At 41.4% G+C, this 13929-nt stretch overlaps 3 protein-coding genes across 3 annotated transcripts; 1 reads left to right on the top strand and 2 right to left on the bottom strand.

Moving 5' to 3' along the window:
• The first annotated feature begins 624 nt into the window (after positions 1-624).
• Positions 625-1314, top strand: LOC149741801 (uncharacterized). The gene has a single exon (XM_089877007.1). The coding sequence runs from the start codon at positions 625-627 to the stop codon at positions 1312-1314; it is 690 nt and encodes a 229-aa protein (XP_089733133.1).
• A 7283-nt stretch (positions 1315-8597) lies between these two features.
• Positions 8598-9477, bottom strand: LOC149741800 (uncharacterized). The gene has a single exon (XM_089877031.1). It carries the CDS (start codon positions 9321-9323, stop codon positions 8676-8678), a length of 648 nt encoding a protein of 215 aa, XP_089733157.1. The 5' UTR covers positions 9324-9477; the 3' UTR covers positions 8598-8675.
• A 3735-nt stretch (positions 9478-13212) lies between these two features.
• On the bottom strand, positions 13213-13929 carry LOC149741799 (uncharacterized). Its single transcript, XM_089887783.1, has one exon. It carries the CDS (start codon positions 13927-13929, stop codon positions 13213-13215), a length of 717 nt encoding a protein of 238 aa, XP_089743909.1.

Below are 13929 nucleotides of genomic sequence, written 5' to 3'. Positions count from 1 at the left end.
TTGCTTTGGGCAGATCTCAAGCAATCTAATCGTTCTGCAGTTGAGGTTTGTGGCGGTAAGGTTCTCGGGCTGTGGCGTACAGTTAAAGGTATAGCGGCTAGTGTAACGTCAAAATCACCTCACTGTATTCAGTTAATGTGTTTTCTCCGTTTTGTGTTTCTTTTGAGTTCTTTCACGTGTTTCTGCTGATTGTTTTTCTCACATTCCTTCTCCCGTAATTGCCGGCGTATATTGTGTCACGTGAGCGGCTGCAGGCATGCCGAGGCGCGGCCGCTTGAAAAAGCGAGAACGTGGCCGGTCCTCTCTCGGGTTTCTTACCGTTTACAACTGTTTTTAGATGCTCTTTATATTTCGTTGTAGCTTCAGCAAGTTTTATACGTGTACAACTATAGCCTATAGCTTTTATCGCCTTCAATTAAAACGCATATTATATATTCAGTGGGATTGTGAGTAGGTCTAGCGGTAGGCCGTTAAAGCAGGGTGCCTGAACTTCCCTAACGAAAAATTCTCGTTACAAATTGGCGATCCTGCCAGGACCCTGCTATCGCTTTATAACTCACAATTTTACTGCGAGAGAGAGCTTCGCTGATTTTATATTAACCTTCTTTTTGTTGCGCCTTCGCTATGTCTTTTAACTTTTTAATGTCTCCTCCCACGTTTAATCCAACCCAAAATATCGACGATTTTATTAACGTACTTACCTCGTATTGTGAGAGCGTCAAAGCGACCGAAGACGTGCGACGTCATATTATGTTCTTGACTGCGATAGACGCGGATCTTCGCTGGCAAATTCAAGGCAAGGATAAAAGCGTGTTTTCCTTGTCGCTGGAGACTATCCTGCTGCGGGCACGTAACGCTAAGTCAGACAAGAGCATGTTAGCCATTCGCCGAAACGAACTGTTCAACCGGAGGCAAGACGCGCGCGAGAGCAATAAAGATTTCGTATATTCAGTGAAGGCTATGGGAGACCTTGCTTATCCAGAAGAAAGCCCCGCAAAAGACGAGATCATGTATCTCGCACTTATTAACGGACTCCATGATAGGCAGCTAGCGCAAACAATACCACAAAAGTTGGATTATGCGCGGGAATTTTGGCTCGCTGCCCAAGTTGTTTTAACGAACGACAATTCTAGTACGTCGCTTGAGGCAATGCCTGTCGATCGTGCAACGAGTATGACGACGGCAGACCACCGAAATGAATTATCCGTCATCCTTACAAAGCTAAGTGAAATGGAACGAGAGTCGATAAAGAAGTCCACCGACATCGGGAATGTCTTGGCCAAGCTACGCTCAGACCTTGATCAAGTAAAATAGCAGCGTTTGGAAGTACGATCAGCATCACGACAAACGTATGGGAATGATCACGGACCAAGATGGCCAAACCGAAATACATACAATCGTCACGGCAACTTCAATAATCGTAAGTGTTTTAATTGTGGTCGAATGGGTCACGTACGGGCAGAGTGTGTGAGTAAGGATAAAACAACCAAAACCAGGGACCAAACAATCCGTAACAACAACGAAACCACTCGTTTTAATATTTCCAGACCACCAATCATGATGTCGAATAACGCTTCGAAACCCGACAAAGTTTTCAACCTTAAAGATCCCCGGAAACGTCAGACTTTTCAAGTATAGGCCAAACTCGATTTAGCGATCGAAAGCGTTTTGTTAATATTTTGTTGGGTGCTACGCCGATGTGCGCACTTGTCGACACAGGCGCTGACATTTGCATAATGAAGCAAGAGTCGTTTGAGGTTTGGTCCCGAGACAATCTCAACCCTACTCGGCTACTACCCATTCCTCCCGGTAATCGATTCGTTGGAGCAAATGGGAATAGCCTGAACGTAACCGGCACCGCAATATTACCCATTACAGTGGGCAGTAAAACTTTGGACCTAAATGTTTACATTGCTACAGATATTACACACAATTTCATGTTGGGATTGGATTTCTTGCAAGACCAACAATGCCGGTTGTGTTACGATGCTCAAACTTTATCGATCGGGGATTGCTCCATCCCACTGCTATCGAAACCGTTCCTTCCCAATCAAACGGACATTTGCTTGACGGAGGATTTGATTGTTCCCGGTCACACCGAGGTACGTGTATCTTGTAAAGTCTGGCATGTACCTAATGAAGATATTGTACCCGGTATGCCGGTTTTTATCGAACGCATTGAGAATTTTTCGGAAAAGTTTGATATTTTATCAGCCAACTGCGTAACAACTTGCAAGAACAACCGCGCAAGCATTCGCCTTGCTAACCTGACAGACGAGAACGTGCAATTGACAAACGGCGTACGTATCGCTTCCGCTACCCCAGTTTCTGCCATGGGAAACATAAATCGCGTAATCCCAGGAACGTGTGTGATACTAGGTAACTCCAACTTATCTTCCAACTGCACGTGTTGCAAGCAATTCACCTCCACAACAAAGGTGGAAAGTTTGTCGGTGGAGCGTAGGACGGGTACTAAAGAGGTCGACGCCCACTGGAACGCCATCGTTGAAGGTGTCACTCTCGGAGACGCGATCACCCCCAAACAAAAAAATCAGGTGTGGAGCATGCTTAAAAACTATACTAAAGCTTTTTCTACTAATCAGGCTGATTTGGGTTCCACTGATCTGGTAGAACACACGATCGACACCGGAAGTGCCAAGCCTGTTCGACAAGCCCATAGGAGGACGGGACACCATGGAAAAAAACAAGTCGAACAGATCGTGCAAGGAATGTTGAGTCAAAAGTTAATACGACCCTCTACTTCACCCTGGTCAAGCGCGATCGTACTGGTGAAAAAGAAGTCCAGTGAGACTAGGTTTTGTGTAGATTATCGGCACGTTAACGAGTTAACCAAACGCGATAGTTATCCCATCCCTCGGGTGGATGAAAGTTTGGACGAGATTGCCGGTTCGGCATATTTTTCTACGCTCGACCTTAAGTCCGGTTACTGGCAAATCCCTATATCAGCAGATTCGCGTGAAAAAAACAGCCACATGGGGTTGTTCGAGTTCAATGTAATGCCCATGGGCCTTTGCAACGCTGCCGGTAGCTTTCAAAGATTAATGAGAATTGTTTTAAGTGGGACCGAGTGGCAAGGAGTCCTTGCCTATTTAGACGACATCATTATATATGCCCAAACGTTCGAGGAACACTTGAAAAAGCTGGGTGATGTACTTTTTCGTATAGTCTCCGCTGGTTTGACACTAAAACCTACAAAATGTTCCATTTTCAGAGAAAGGTAAATTTTCTGGGACATGTCGTGTCCAAGGACGGAATATCTTGCGATCCCGAAAAAGTACGCTCAGTTACGGAATGGCCGGTTCCAAAGAGTGTGAAGCACGTAAGACAATTTGTGGGCCTTACATCATATTACAGGAAAATCGTTAAAAATTACGCTAAAGTAGCCGCCCCACTTCACAAACTCACAGAAAAAAAACAAAAGGTTTTCCTGGAACGATGACTGCCAAACAGCATTCACCACATTAAAACATTTCTTAACCACCGCTCCAGTTTTGCAGTACCCAGATTTTAAGAAGCCATTCTTATTGGACACGGATGCATCAGACGCTGCGATTGGTTGTGTGTTGGGCCAAGTCTTCGACGGCAAGGAACACGTAATCGCATACGGAAGCAGAACGCTCACTAAAGCGGAGAGGCATTACTCTACGACACGGAAGGAACTGTTAGCGGTGATTTTTGCTACTAAACTGTATCGCTGTTATTTACTCGGTTCTAGATTCCTTTTAAGAACTGATCACGCATCTCTAAGGTGGCTCTGGAAGTCTCGTGAACTTTACGGTCAATGCGCAAGATGGGTCGAACATCTGGCCGAGTACAACTTCGAGCTTCTCCATCGTCCGGGTAACAAACACGCAAATGCCGACGCCTTGAGCAGATTGGAAGGAGGGGAACAAGAAGAATGCTCGTACAAAGTCAACAAAGATGAGCACATCGAAGTCACATACCAACCACTGAGGGTTGATAATATCAACTTACAACAACAACTTGGATATTCCAACGATGAAATGCACGCGGCACAGACGGAAGATCCTGATCTGGCGATTGTTTGGCAATGGCTTAACCGCGGCGTGCGTCCAGCTTATAAGAAAGTGAAAAGCGCTAGCTTGTCAGTACGACACTACTGGGCTTTATTTAACAAGTTACTTCTTCACAATGACGTCATGTATATCCTGTCAAATACTACAACCCAACCCGGTGGAGAGATAGAGCGAGTTCTAGTACCGGAGAGTTTGGTGCAAACAGTGATCGCGTCACTACATGACCAGCCACTTGGGGGAGCCCACCTCGGCATCGGAAAAACAACGGCGAAAGTAGAAGAGAAGTTTTATTGGCCAGCTTGGAGGGAGGCAGTCGACACGTATTGTCGGAGGTGCTTCCAATGCGCTGTAAACAAGAAACCAACTCAAAGGATGCGTGCCCCGTTGAAACCATCAGACGAGAGTAGAGCCATGCAACGAATCGAAATCGACGTGCTCGGTCCGCTGACGATGACGAAGGGAGGATATCAATACATTCTGGTAGCGTGTGATTTATTCACAAAGTACGTCCGGGCTTGGCCTATGAGGCGCCAAACAGCAGCTGAGACTGCAAGTTTGCTTTTCCACCGTTGGTTTACGGTGCACGGAGTTCCTGAAGTTGTTCATTCCGACAGAGGTGGCAACTTTGAGAGTCAACTGTTCGCGGAACTGCTACAGCTGATGGGCAGCAAACGTAGCCGGACAACAAGTTACCATCCCGAAGGGAATGGTGGAGTCGAAAGAAACAATCGAACGATAATAGCTATGTTGAGAAATTACGTCCAGCGCGACGAACGACGGTGGGATGAAGCACTCTCGGCAGTGGTGGCATCTTATAATGCGAGCCGACACGACAGCACCGGGTTTTCGCCACATTATCTACTTACCGGTCGGACACTGCGGTTACCAGCAGATCTGATTACAAAGGTACCAACGCATGATCACGAACCTTCGTATTCCGGTACACAACTGGAAGGCCTTCGTAACCGTCTGATGTTGGCAGAAGAAGTCGCACGTGAAACGCTTACACGGCAGCGTTTGCGCATGGAGAAACAATACAACAAGAAACAACATGGTACAACGTTTGAAATCGGAGATACGGTTTTACTGAACAACCCGGCCGTACCAGAAGGAAAATGTAGGAAGTTCCATTTGCCGTATAAAGGGCCCCATACAGTGTTAGGAAGGAAGGGCGATGTTAATTATATTATCCGAGATGAAGCCGGGAACATACAGACAATACATTTTAACCGTTTAAAAAATTGCAGATTGAATAACACGGAGGTCCGGGAGCAAGAGCACGACGCAACGGCGACAGAAGATGAGATTGAGACGAACGACGGAGATATGTACGCCCCCGTCACGGTATTGTCCAGCGCTCCGATGAGGCCCACCGGATCGTCTGGGGCGAACGTCCAGCCACCAGTGGGAGAGAACCGTCTCGATGCAGATAACAACACATCGACAGACAGAGCCCATCTCCAACGCTCCTGCAAAAGGACGCGGTTCTATCCCGAGGGAGAATGGGATATTTAAACACTTTTTAAAGGACACTCACGGTTTATTTTTTTAGTGCGCTGTTTGTTTATGTGGTTTTGCATCGCCCCACGGTTTATTTTATAGTTTGTTTACACTTTTTGTACAGTATGCTATACTGCTTTGGTCAGCCTGCTGAACCCTGTGTATCATTTTCCCACTTTCACTTGAGACACGTTATAAGGCTACTACCGCAGGAGCGGGTAGCAATTTTAGGTTTGGGAGTGTAACGTCAAAATCACCTCACTGTATACAGTTAATGTGTTTTCTCCGTTTTGTGTTTCTTTTGAGTTCTTTCACGTGTTTCTACTGATTGTTTTTTCTCATATTCCTTCTCCCGTAATTGCCGGCGTATATTGTGTCACGTGAGCGGCTGCAGGCATGCCGAGGCGCGGCCGCTTGAAAAAGCGAGAACGTGGCCGGTCCTCTCTCGGGTTTCTTACCGTTTACAACTGTTTTTAGATGCTCTGTATGCTGACTTTCCGTTGCTTCTTTAGCAAGTTTTATATTTCGTTGTAGCTTCAGCAAGTTTTATACGTGTACAACTATATAGCTTTTATCGCCTTCAATTAAAACGCATATTATATATTCAGTGGGATTGTGAGTAGGTCTAGCGGTAGGCCGTTAAAGCAGGGTGCCTGAACTTCCCTAACGAAAAATTCTCGTTACACTAGTAGTTCTTTGTGCCAAAGAAATAAATCTCGGCAAGGGTTAATTCCATGCGACGTGCACAGTGTGTCAAAATCAATGTATTCGTCATCTTGGCTTAAAAGTTGGCTAAACGAAAAGATTCCGGCATCTACAAATGACTTGATGAACAGCGGTTTGTTGCGAAACTTTATTTGCTTTTGTAGCCATAATGGTGTGTATAGAAGGTAGTCGGCTTGTCGAGCATTAAACTTTTCTTGCAGGTTTCCAAGCAGCATCGGAGTGTTTTAAATGGAATAACAGAGGTTAACGCTTTATTCCTTGAGGTGAGAATTGAGTTGGGGTATGCAACGATTGTGTTTTCATTTACTGTTTGGCGTTCGATAGCTGTCCAGGGAGTTGTGATAGACGGATTCAGGAACTTCGATAGATTGCGCATCCAGATGGCTATCATGTAAGCTTCAACGTCAATCATGCGTATACCACCTTGGGCTGAGTCGTTGCACAGTACATTTCGACGAACTCTCTCCCATCGAGAATTCCACAGGAAACGAAATAGCATTGTATTCACCGTTGTAAAAAAACTTTTTGAATAGATGATGGGCAATACACTAACTTTTGTAGGACAGGATGGGGACAACAAGACTGTTTATGACTGTAACCTTTCCATAAAGAGTGAGACTTCTACCGGACCAAATATTTAGAACTACTTTCAGTGTTTCGAGTAGCAGAGGAATGTTCAGTAGATAAAGTTCGTTTGTGTTCTTTAGCTGGTTGATCGAAATGCGTACTCCGAGGTATGTGATGTAGTCTTGGGGCCACTGTAGACCCATATGTTCGTACGGGCGTATTCTCGATGTTCGCAGACTTCCTAAATTGAACGCATGTGATTTCTTCATGTTGATCGTGCAGCCTAATATCGGACCGAATGCGTGTAACAATGTGAACAGAGAGTCGAAGCTCTGTTGCTTCCCGTCCAGAAATAGCATTGTGTCGTCAGCAAGCAGGGAGACTTTTAGAGGATGTCCGTGTACGTCGATTCCACCGATCCGAGTCTCGTATTTTTATCAGCCGTGCAAGGCACTCGATGCCCAACAGGAATAACGAGGGTGATAGAGGGTCGCCTTGTCGAACACCTCTACTTATGTCAAAAGTTCCTGATAAATATTTATTGTTGCTTATTCGACATCTTGAGTTTTGACAGAACGCTTTATCATTGCTGTTATGAGATGTCCAAATTCAAAAGCCTTAAGACAGCTTAAGAGTGTGCCCCGTCTGTTGAATGTGGTTTCTGTATGGTCACCGGACGTTATTTTTTATCTAAATGGTCGATTTCTTTTTCTATTGCGATCTCTTCTTGGATTTTCTTGGCTTTTTTGTAAGCCGAATATTTAATACAGCTACCCCGGACGACGCACTTTAAAGCATCCCAAGTAGTAGCAGGATTTACGTTTTCTATATCGTTAAAACGAATGTACTCTGCGATGGCTGATTTTGTAAGTTTGACGAAGTCATTGTCCTTGAGGAGCGTGGTGTTCAGCTTCCAGTAACCCGGTCCGAGGTTTTGGCCGATCAGACTAACCTCGAGCAGGATTGCGGAATGATCTGATTTTATACTCGGTTTTATATCTGCTGTAACTGTTGCTTGAAGAAGGTCGTCTGAAATAAGAAAGTAGTCGATTCGACTTGCTGCAAAAGGGTTAACCTGCACTCTTGAATATTTGCGACAGTCTGTATTTTTTATTCGGAAGATGTCTTGTAGACCAAGATGTTCCATGTTCGCCAAGATGGTCCTGCGTGAGTTTGTTTTGCTTGTGCTTGACGCCCCGCAACGATCGAAGAATTCGGGTCTATCTACATTAGGTCCGTAAATACTGGCCAGTAGGATTCGTGTGTTTTGAGTCGACATATCGACGAGTAGGAATCGTCCGTCTGGATGACGAATGAATTGAGTAACTGAGTGTTGTATTAAACAGGATGGCGACCCCTCCGCTTCTGTTTGTTCCGTGTGCCATAAAGGTTCCCCCCTGCCAATCCAACCTCCAAGGGGTCTGGGTTACTTGCGTACTGTAGGTTTCCTGGAGAAACAGTATATCCACTTTTTTCCGCTTAAAGAAGTTAAATATTGCTTTCCGTTTTAGTGTATCGTGTAGCCGACATACATACGTTTTGTGAGAATAACTTTAGAAGCATTATGATTGTGGAGTGCAGTGGGAGTCTGTCAGTTGTTCAAATTCAAATCCGCATTTGCATTTGTGTCGTTCGTTAGCTCCAACGAGAGCTGGTTTAACAATCCCGCAACTACATGTGAAAATCCTGTGTTCGCATCTTGGGTTGGCGCATTTCTTACTGTCTTGTGGTGCCGCCGTGCCGGTACTTCGTTCAATGTTCCACAATTACATGCAATTGAGAGCGAATCACACTGAATGCACTGGAACATGTTTTTGTCTGTCGTTAGTTCTGGTTGGAATTCGTGTCGTTTCCGCCTTCGGCCTGTTGCGATAATGAAGGGTAGTCCTTTGTTCTGACAGGGCACTCTGCTTGCTTGTGACCTGGCTTTTGGCAGTATTTACAGGTAATGGATTGGCCGGTATATGACACATAACATTCAAATCCATCAATGTTAATGTAGGACGGTATTGGGTTTTCTTTTATATCTTTTGTTTCGATGTTCAGAATCCTTAATCCCGATAAGAGGCCAAGCTTATTCTTTTTGCTGTAGATGTAGTCCACTTTACAAAAATGTGTTTCGACGAACTTCTTTATAGCTTCATTTTCCATAGGTATTGGAACCCAACCGATGGCAACTCTTGTTTTGGTGCTTTCATACAGGCGGACAGCCTTGATGCTGCCATGTTTTGACAATTTGTCCGTCAGTTCAATGGCTCCTGCTCGATCCTTACAAGTAAAATCCACCAAATTACCTTTTTTGCTTGCAATACCAACAAGCTTTTCGAGTGCGAAATCAACTTCCTTAACTAGCTTACAGAGCTCTTCCTCTACCATTATATTTATCGTTCTTACTGCCAAACATGCAGCTCTTCTCATCAGAGAGGGCGCAGAAACTTTTGCAGCGTAACTAGACTGAGGCATTGCGACCATTCAGTCCAAACGCCAAAACTAGAGTCCGCCGTTTCCTAACTTGGTCTATACTAACTTTGGGTAGACCCATGGTGCCCTCTATAAAATATGATTTAACTACAATGATGGCGCTAAGTTTAAAATGAAGTCAGCTTAGTGAAAGCAAAGAATACTCTACCGATTTTTTTGGTGAGAGCTTGGAAAGTTCTGGTATATGAATAAATCAATAAATGTATGTAGCTTGCTCGAGTGGTGGAAAAAACAAGAGTCGTTATAACACGGGTGTTATGTTTTGTTTTCACCTGGTGAGTCGTGCCGCTTATAAGTTTCCACGTATATGTGACTAACCGTTACTCTGTTAGGTGATTGTATTTTGTGTATGGCTTATAATTTAGACAACCCACCAATGACCCGTGGGTGAAACAACTGGCGTCAGATGACTTACCAAAACACACGCCTTCAATAACAGCAGCGGCGAGCCCTGAACCTAGATTACAGGCGCGCCAACCACTCTGCCACCAAACTTAACAAGATGCAAAGTTTTATTGATTCTCTTTTCTTTTATCAAGTTGTATACCATTGACAAACTAGATTTGTATCAACAACCGCTTTTCAAAATTGCATAAACTGTAAAATCTCTTGATTACATTTTACATAATGTTGGATACTTGTCTGGAACCATCTGGTGCACATAGCTCAAAAGATGGCCAGCCAAGAAAAGGAAAGACAAAACAAGCCCAAACTGGAGGTAATGTACTAAGTTCTTGCTATTTGATTTTATAAAGTAATATAGGCAAACATTTAAAAACTATAAATATAAGGGTATACAGTTTTTTTACCCAAAACACCAAAGTAGGGCGATGGAAAATTATTCATGTTGAGTTATGTGTATTTTTGAAAAGTGTACATCAGTGTATAACAGACTATAGCACTATTTATGTTTAATCTGTACCAAAAAACTTCAAATTGCACTACAGCAGGTATTTAAACCCAAGAGAGTTTTTTTGTAAAAATATCAAAATCAAAACTTATATCCATATATATTAATTTTACAAATTCGAAAACACACAGGATAAGATGGGACAGTTTAAAATCATTGTTAATTTTGATTAATAAGTGTATTTATAAATAGGAATATATGTAAATAACACGATATATACTGTACGCTGTGAAAATTAAGTCTAAACATTCTTTTTCTTAACCTACTGCTATAGTTTTTAACATGTTACTATACATTATATTATTATTTTTTTTTTATTATTATTAAATAAATACACACACAGCGAGCGACTGAAATGAAACACTCTAACAAATACTTTACACACACTAAACATTACAAAAGTAAACGCCATTAATTTTACATGGACGACCATTTAGCGAGGTGCTCAGCTAAAGGAAACTTTTCATAGCAATTGCTTTTTCGGTTTTTCTAATTTCATTTATATAATCAATACAAGAGTCCACGTTTGGTAGATGCTTCTGAACTTTACAGCGATAAATATAAAAACGTACACCAAGTAATATACAATTAATCAGATTCGGCGATTGCTCATGTTGTATACCAAACACTTTAATATCATCAGTGATTATTAACGGTTTTCTGAATTTTGCAACAATCCATTCATTAATATTTTCCCAGAAACTTTGAATCATTTTATATTTCGTAAACATGTGAACAAGGGAGTTTGTTTCCGTATTGCAGAAAACATAGTTTGGAGAGTCGATCATCCCAAAGTTAAACAGAGAAGCATTGGTTATTAGCGCGTGGTTGTTCGGTAAATTTGATTTGATTGCCTCCCATAAGTAAGATTCTGGTATTAGGGTTTCAATAGCTTTCCATGTTGATTGTGAGGCTGGGTTAAAAAGCTCGTATAACCATTTTAACTTCTGCGCAGCTATATAGCTCGTTATATCCATCATATTATACATTATATTATTGCATAACAATTGGTATTGTTAGAACGCATGGCGCCCTCTATAGCTATAGCAGTAGGGCAAGAAATAAGTTATAGAGGGCGCCATGTTAGAACGACAATGGGTGATGTTCGAACATCAATAGATAAATATTGTATCCCACAAATGTATATGAACTTGTAATAACAGAAAATTTATTATAACTATTGATAAAGTTTTTATTTTTGCTACAAATTGGGTATTACTACTCTGTTTTTGGCACAAGCCACTTCTTATAAATTATCATCTTTTTATTATCATTAAATGGGGGTCCGTAAAAAGAAAATTAAAAAAGAGTCTCGTACGACAAAGTGTCCCATCTTCCCCCACCCTACTTAAATAGAAACAATATTTTTTAAACATTTAAAAATGCGAAGTAGTATGGTGCAGTGTCCGTAGATAAACATGTTTATATATACGGACTCAGGTAAGGTGCTAAAAATTTTAAATACTTGTTAAATCGTGGTAGGCTAAAAGCAGAGTCGTATAAACACCGAGTGGTCCAACTGCCGTCTTTGTGTTTCCAAAATAGAGCAAAAGCGGTGACTTTGGCAATGGATATAAACGAACTTGTTAGGTTTTGTTTGTGTTTTCCTTTTGTGGGAAGGTGTAACGCAGCTTTTATTAACCTAACCTAACATTTTTTGGGAAAAAATATATAAATTTAGCCGCATTAAATAACTAAAATGTCACAAATCAACCGCTTCTAATTCTATTTTTGACTTTTTTGTTACAGAAAACAAATAACACATGATTTTTATATTTTTCAACTTTTAAATTTGTTTTTAAGCCCAAGTTTTTATGTAATTTACTAGATATAATAAAAAAGATAATATTTTGAAAATATATTCGAAATTTGGTCATTTGCACTTGGTGATAATTTATGAGAAATGGCTTGTACCAAAAACCTAGTAGTCATACCCAATTTGTAGCAAAAATAAAAACTTTATCAATAGTTATAATCAATTTTCTGTTATTAAAAGTTCATATACACTTGTTGGATACAATATTTATTCGTTTATGTTCGAACATTTCCCATTGTCGTTCAAACAATACCAATTGTTATGCAATAATATAATGTATATGTAACATGTTAAAAACTATAGCAGTAGGGACAGAAAAAGAATGTTTAGACTTAATTTTCAAAGCGTACAGTATTATTTCGTGTTATTTACGTGTATTTCTATTTATAAATACACTTAATAATCGAAATCAACAACGATTTTAAACTGTTTTAATCTTATCCTGCGTGTTTTCGAATTTGTAAAATTTAACCTGTTGTGCGAATCGCTTAATAACTCCTCGTGTGTTTTATTATATTTTATTAAATTGGTGTCAATTAATAAAGGAATAATAGTACTAATTCGTGGTATTACCCAAAAACCGTCATCTATTTTGATTTTGAAAATATTAGGCAATATGTGCTTAAGTGTCCCATCTTCCCCCATTGTACTATATTTTAAAATATTATCTTTTTTATTATATCAGTATTTTATAGTTGAATAACCCCTGATGTACAAATTATTTAATTAAAAGCAAATCTTTTAAAGTTTGGCAATGAAAACATACAAAACTACAATGTGGGGGAAGATGGGACTCTAAATTGAATTGTATTTACATTAGCAGTATTCTGCAACTTGTAGTTAACCTACGGTATAATTTAACAGGCTGTGCTAATTTCTTTACCATCTAAACTTCATCTATATAACGTTAAACCGATGTTTTTTGTTCCTTTTATCTCAAATTTAAGTCATATTGACCCCTACCTATTTTCTTCATGCTTATATCTCAGTGTTTTTTTTAAGCGTACAGTATTATTTCGTGTTATTTACGTATATTCCTATTTATAAATACACTTATTAATCATAATTATTCTATTCTATTCCATGTGGGCGTGGCACGCCATGGGTCCTAGGATTTAGGCCATAATTGACCCATTACCCTAACACCCGGGGTGCTACTCCATGGACCTTCCCAGTTTAAGGAGCCTGGCGCTTCCCCGAAGGTAGGCGACAAGGGCTTTAATGGTAATGGATGGGAGATTTTCCCTTGACAGCTCGGTCAAGTTTAGATGCTCCCGTCTTGCGTTCGCATATGCTGAACATATGCCAACATAATGAAAGGATGTCTCATCTTCCTCGCCACAGACAGGGCAGATGGGACTCTCACTTTTTAAAAGTTTATGCAGATGACTGGCAAACATGCCATGCCCTGTTATCACTTGAAGAATGGAGCGTAACGTTTGCCTTGGCAGCTTCAGGAGTTGTTCGCAAAAACACCTGCTAATGTTTCTCCCATACTCCTTCGTCTGCCTGCAGCCGTCATGTTTTGTCCATTCTTCTTGGTGTTTGGCTAGGACCCAAAGAGCCAGATCCGATTTACATCGGCTAGTGGGGATAGGTAAACCTGGCTCTGGGCCATAGAATGTGTTACTGGAACCATCACGAGCTAGCTTGTCAGCAAGCTCGTTCCCCAAATGGTCTGAATGACCAGGTATCCAGTGTAGTCGTACGTGATTTCTAGTTGCCAGTTGTTGTAAGGCATACCAAGTATCACGTACGAGTAGGCTGTTGTTTCTAAGGTTCGACAGAGCATTAATCCCAGCCTGGCTGTCGCTATAAATGTCGACAGATTTACTATCAGTACCATCATACAGCAGTTCCTTGGTAACCAT

This window comes from Ciona robusta, chromosome 1, assembly GCF_009617815.1.
Source record: "Ciona robusta chromosome 1, ASM961781v2".
NCBI lineage: Eukaryota > Metazoa > Chordata > Ascidiacea > Phlebobranchia > Cionidae > Ciona > Ciona robusta.
This window is presented reverse-complemented; position numbering and strand designations above follow the sequence as displayed.

Coding starts and splice junctions, on each gene's coding strand:
- LOC149741801 (XM_089877007.1), top strand. CDS start 625: ATGTCTTTTAACTTTTTAATGTCTCCTCCCACGTTTAATCCAACCCAA.
- LOC149741800 (XM_089877031.1), bottom strand. CDS start 9,323: ATGGTCGCAATGCCTCAGTCTAGTTACGCTGCAAAAGTTTCTGCGCCC.
- LOC149741799 (XM_089887783.1), bottom strand. CDS start 13,929: ATGGTTACCAAGGAACTGCTGTATGATGGTACTGATAGTAAATCTGTC.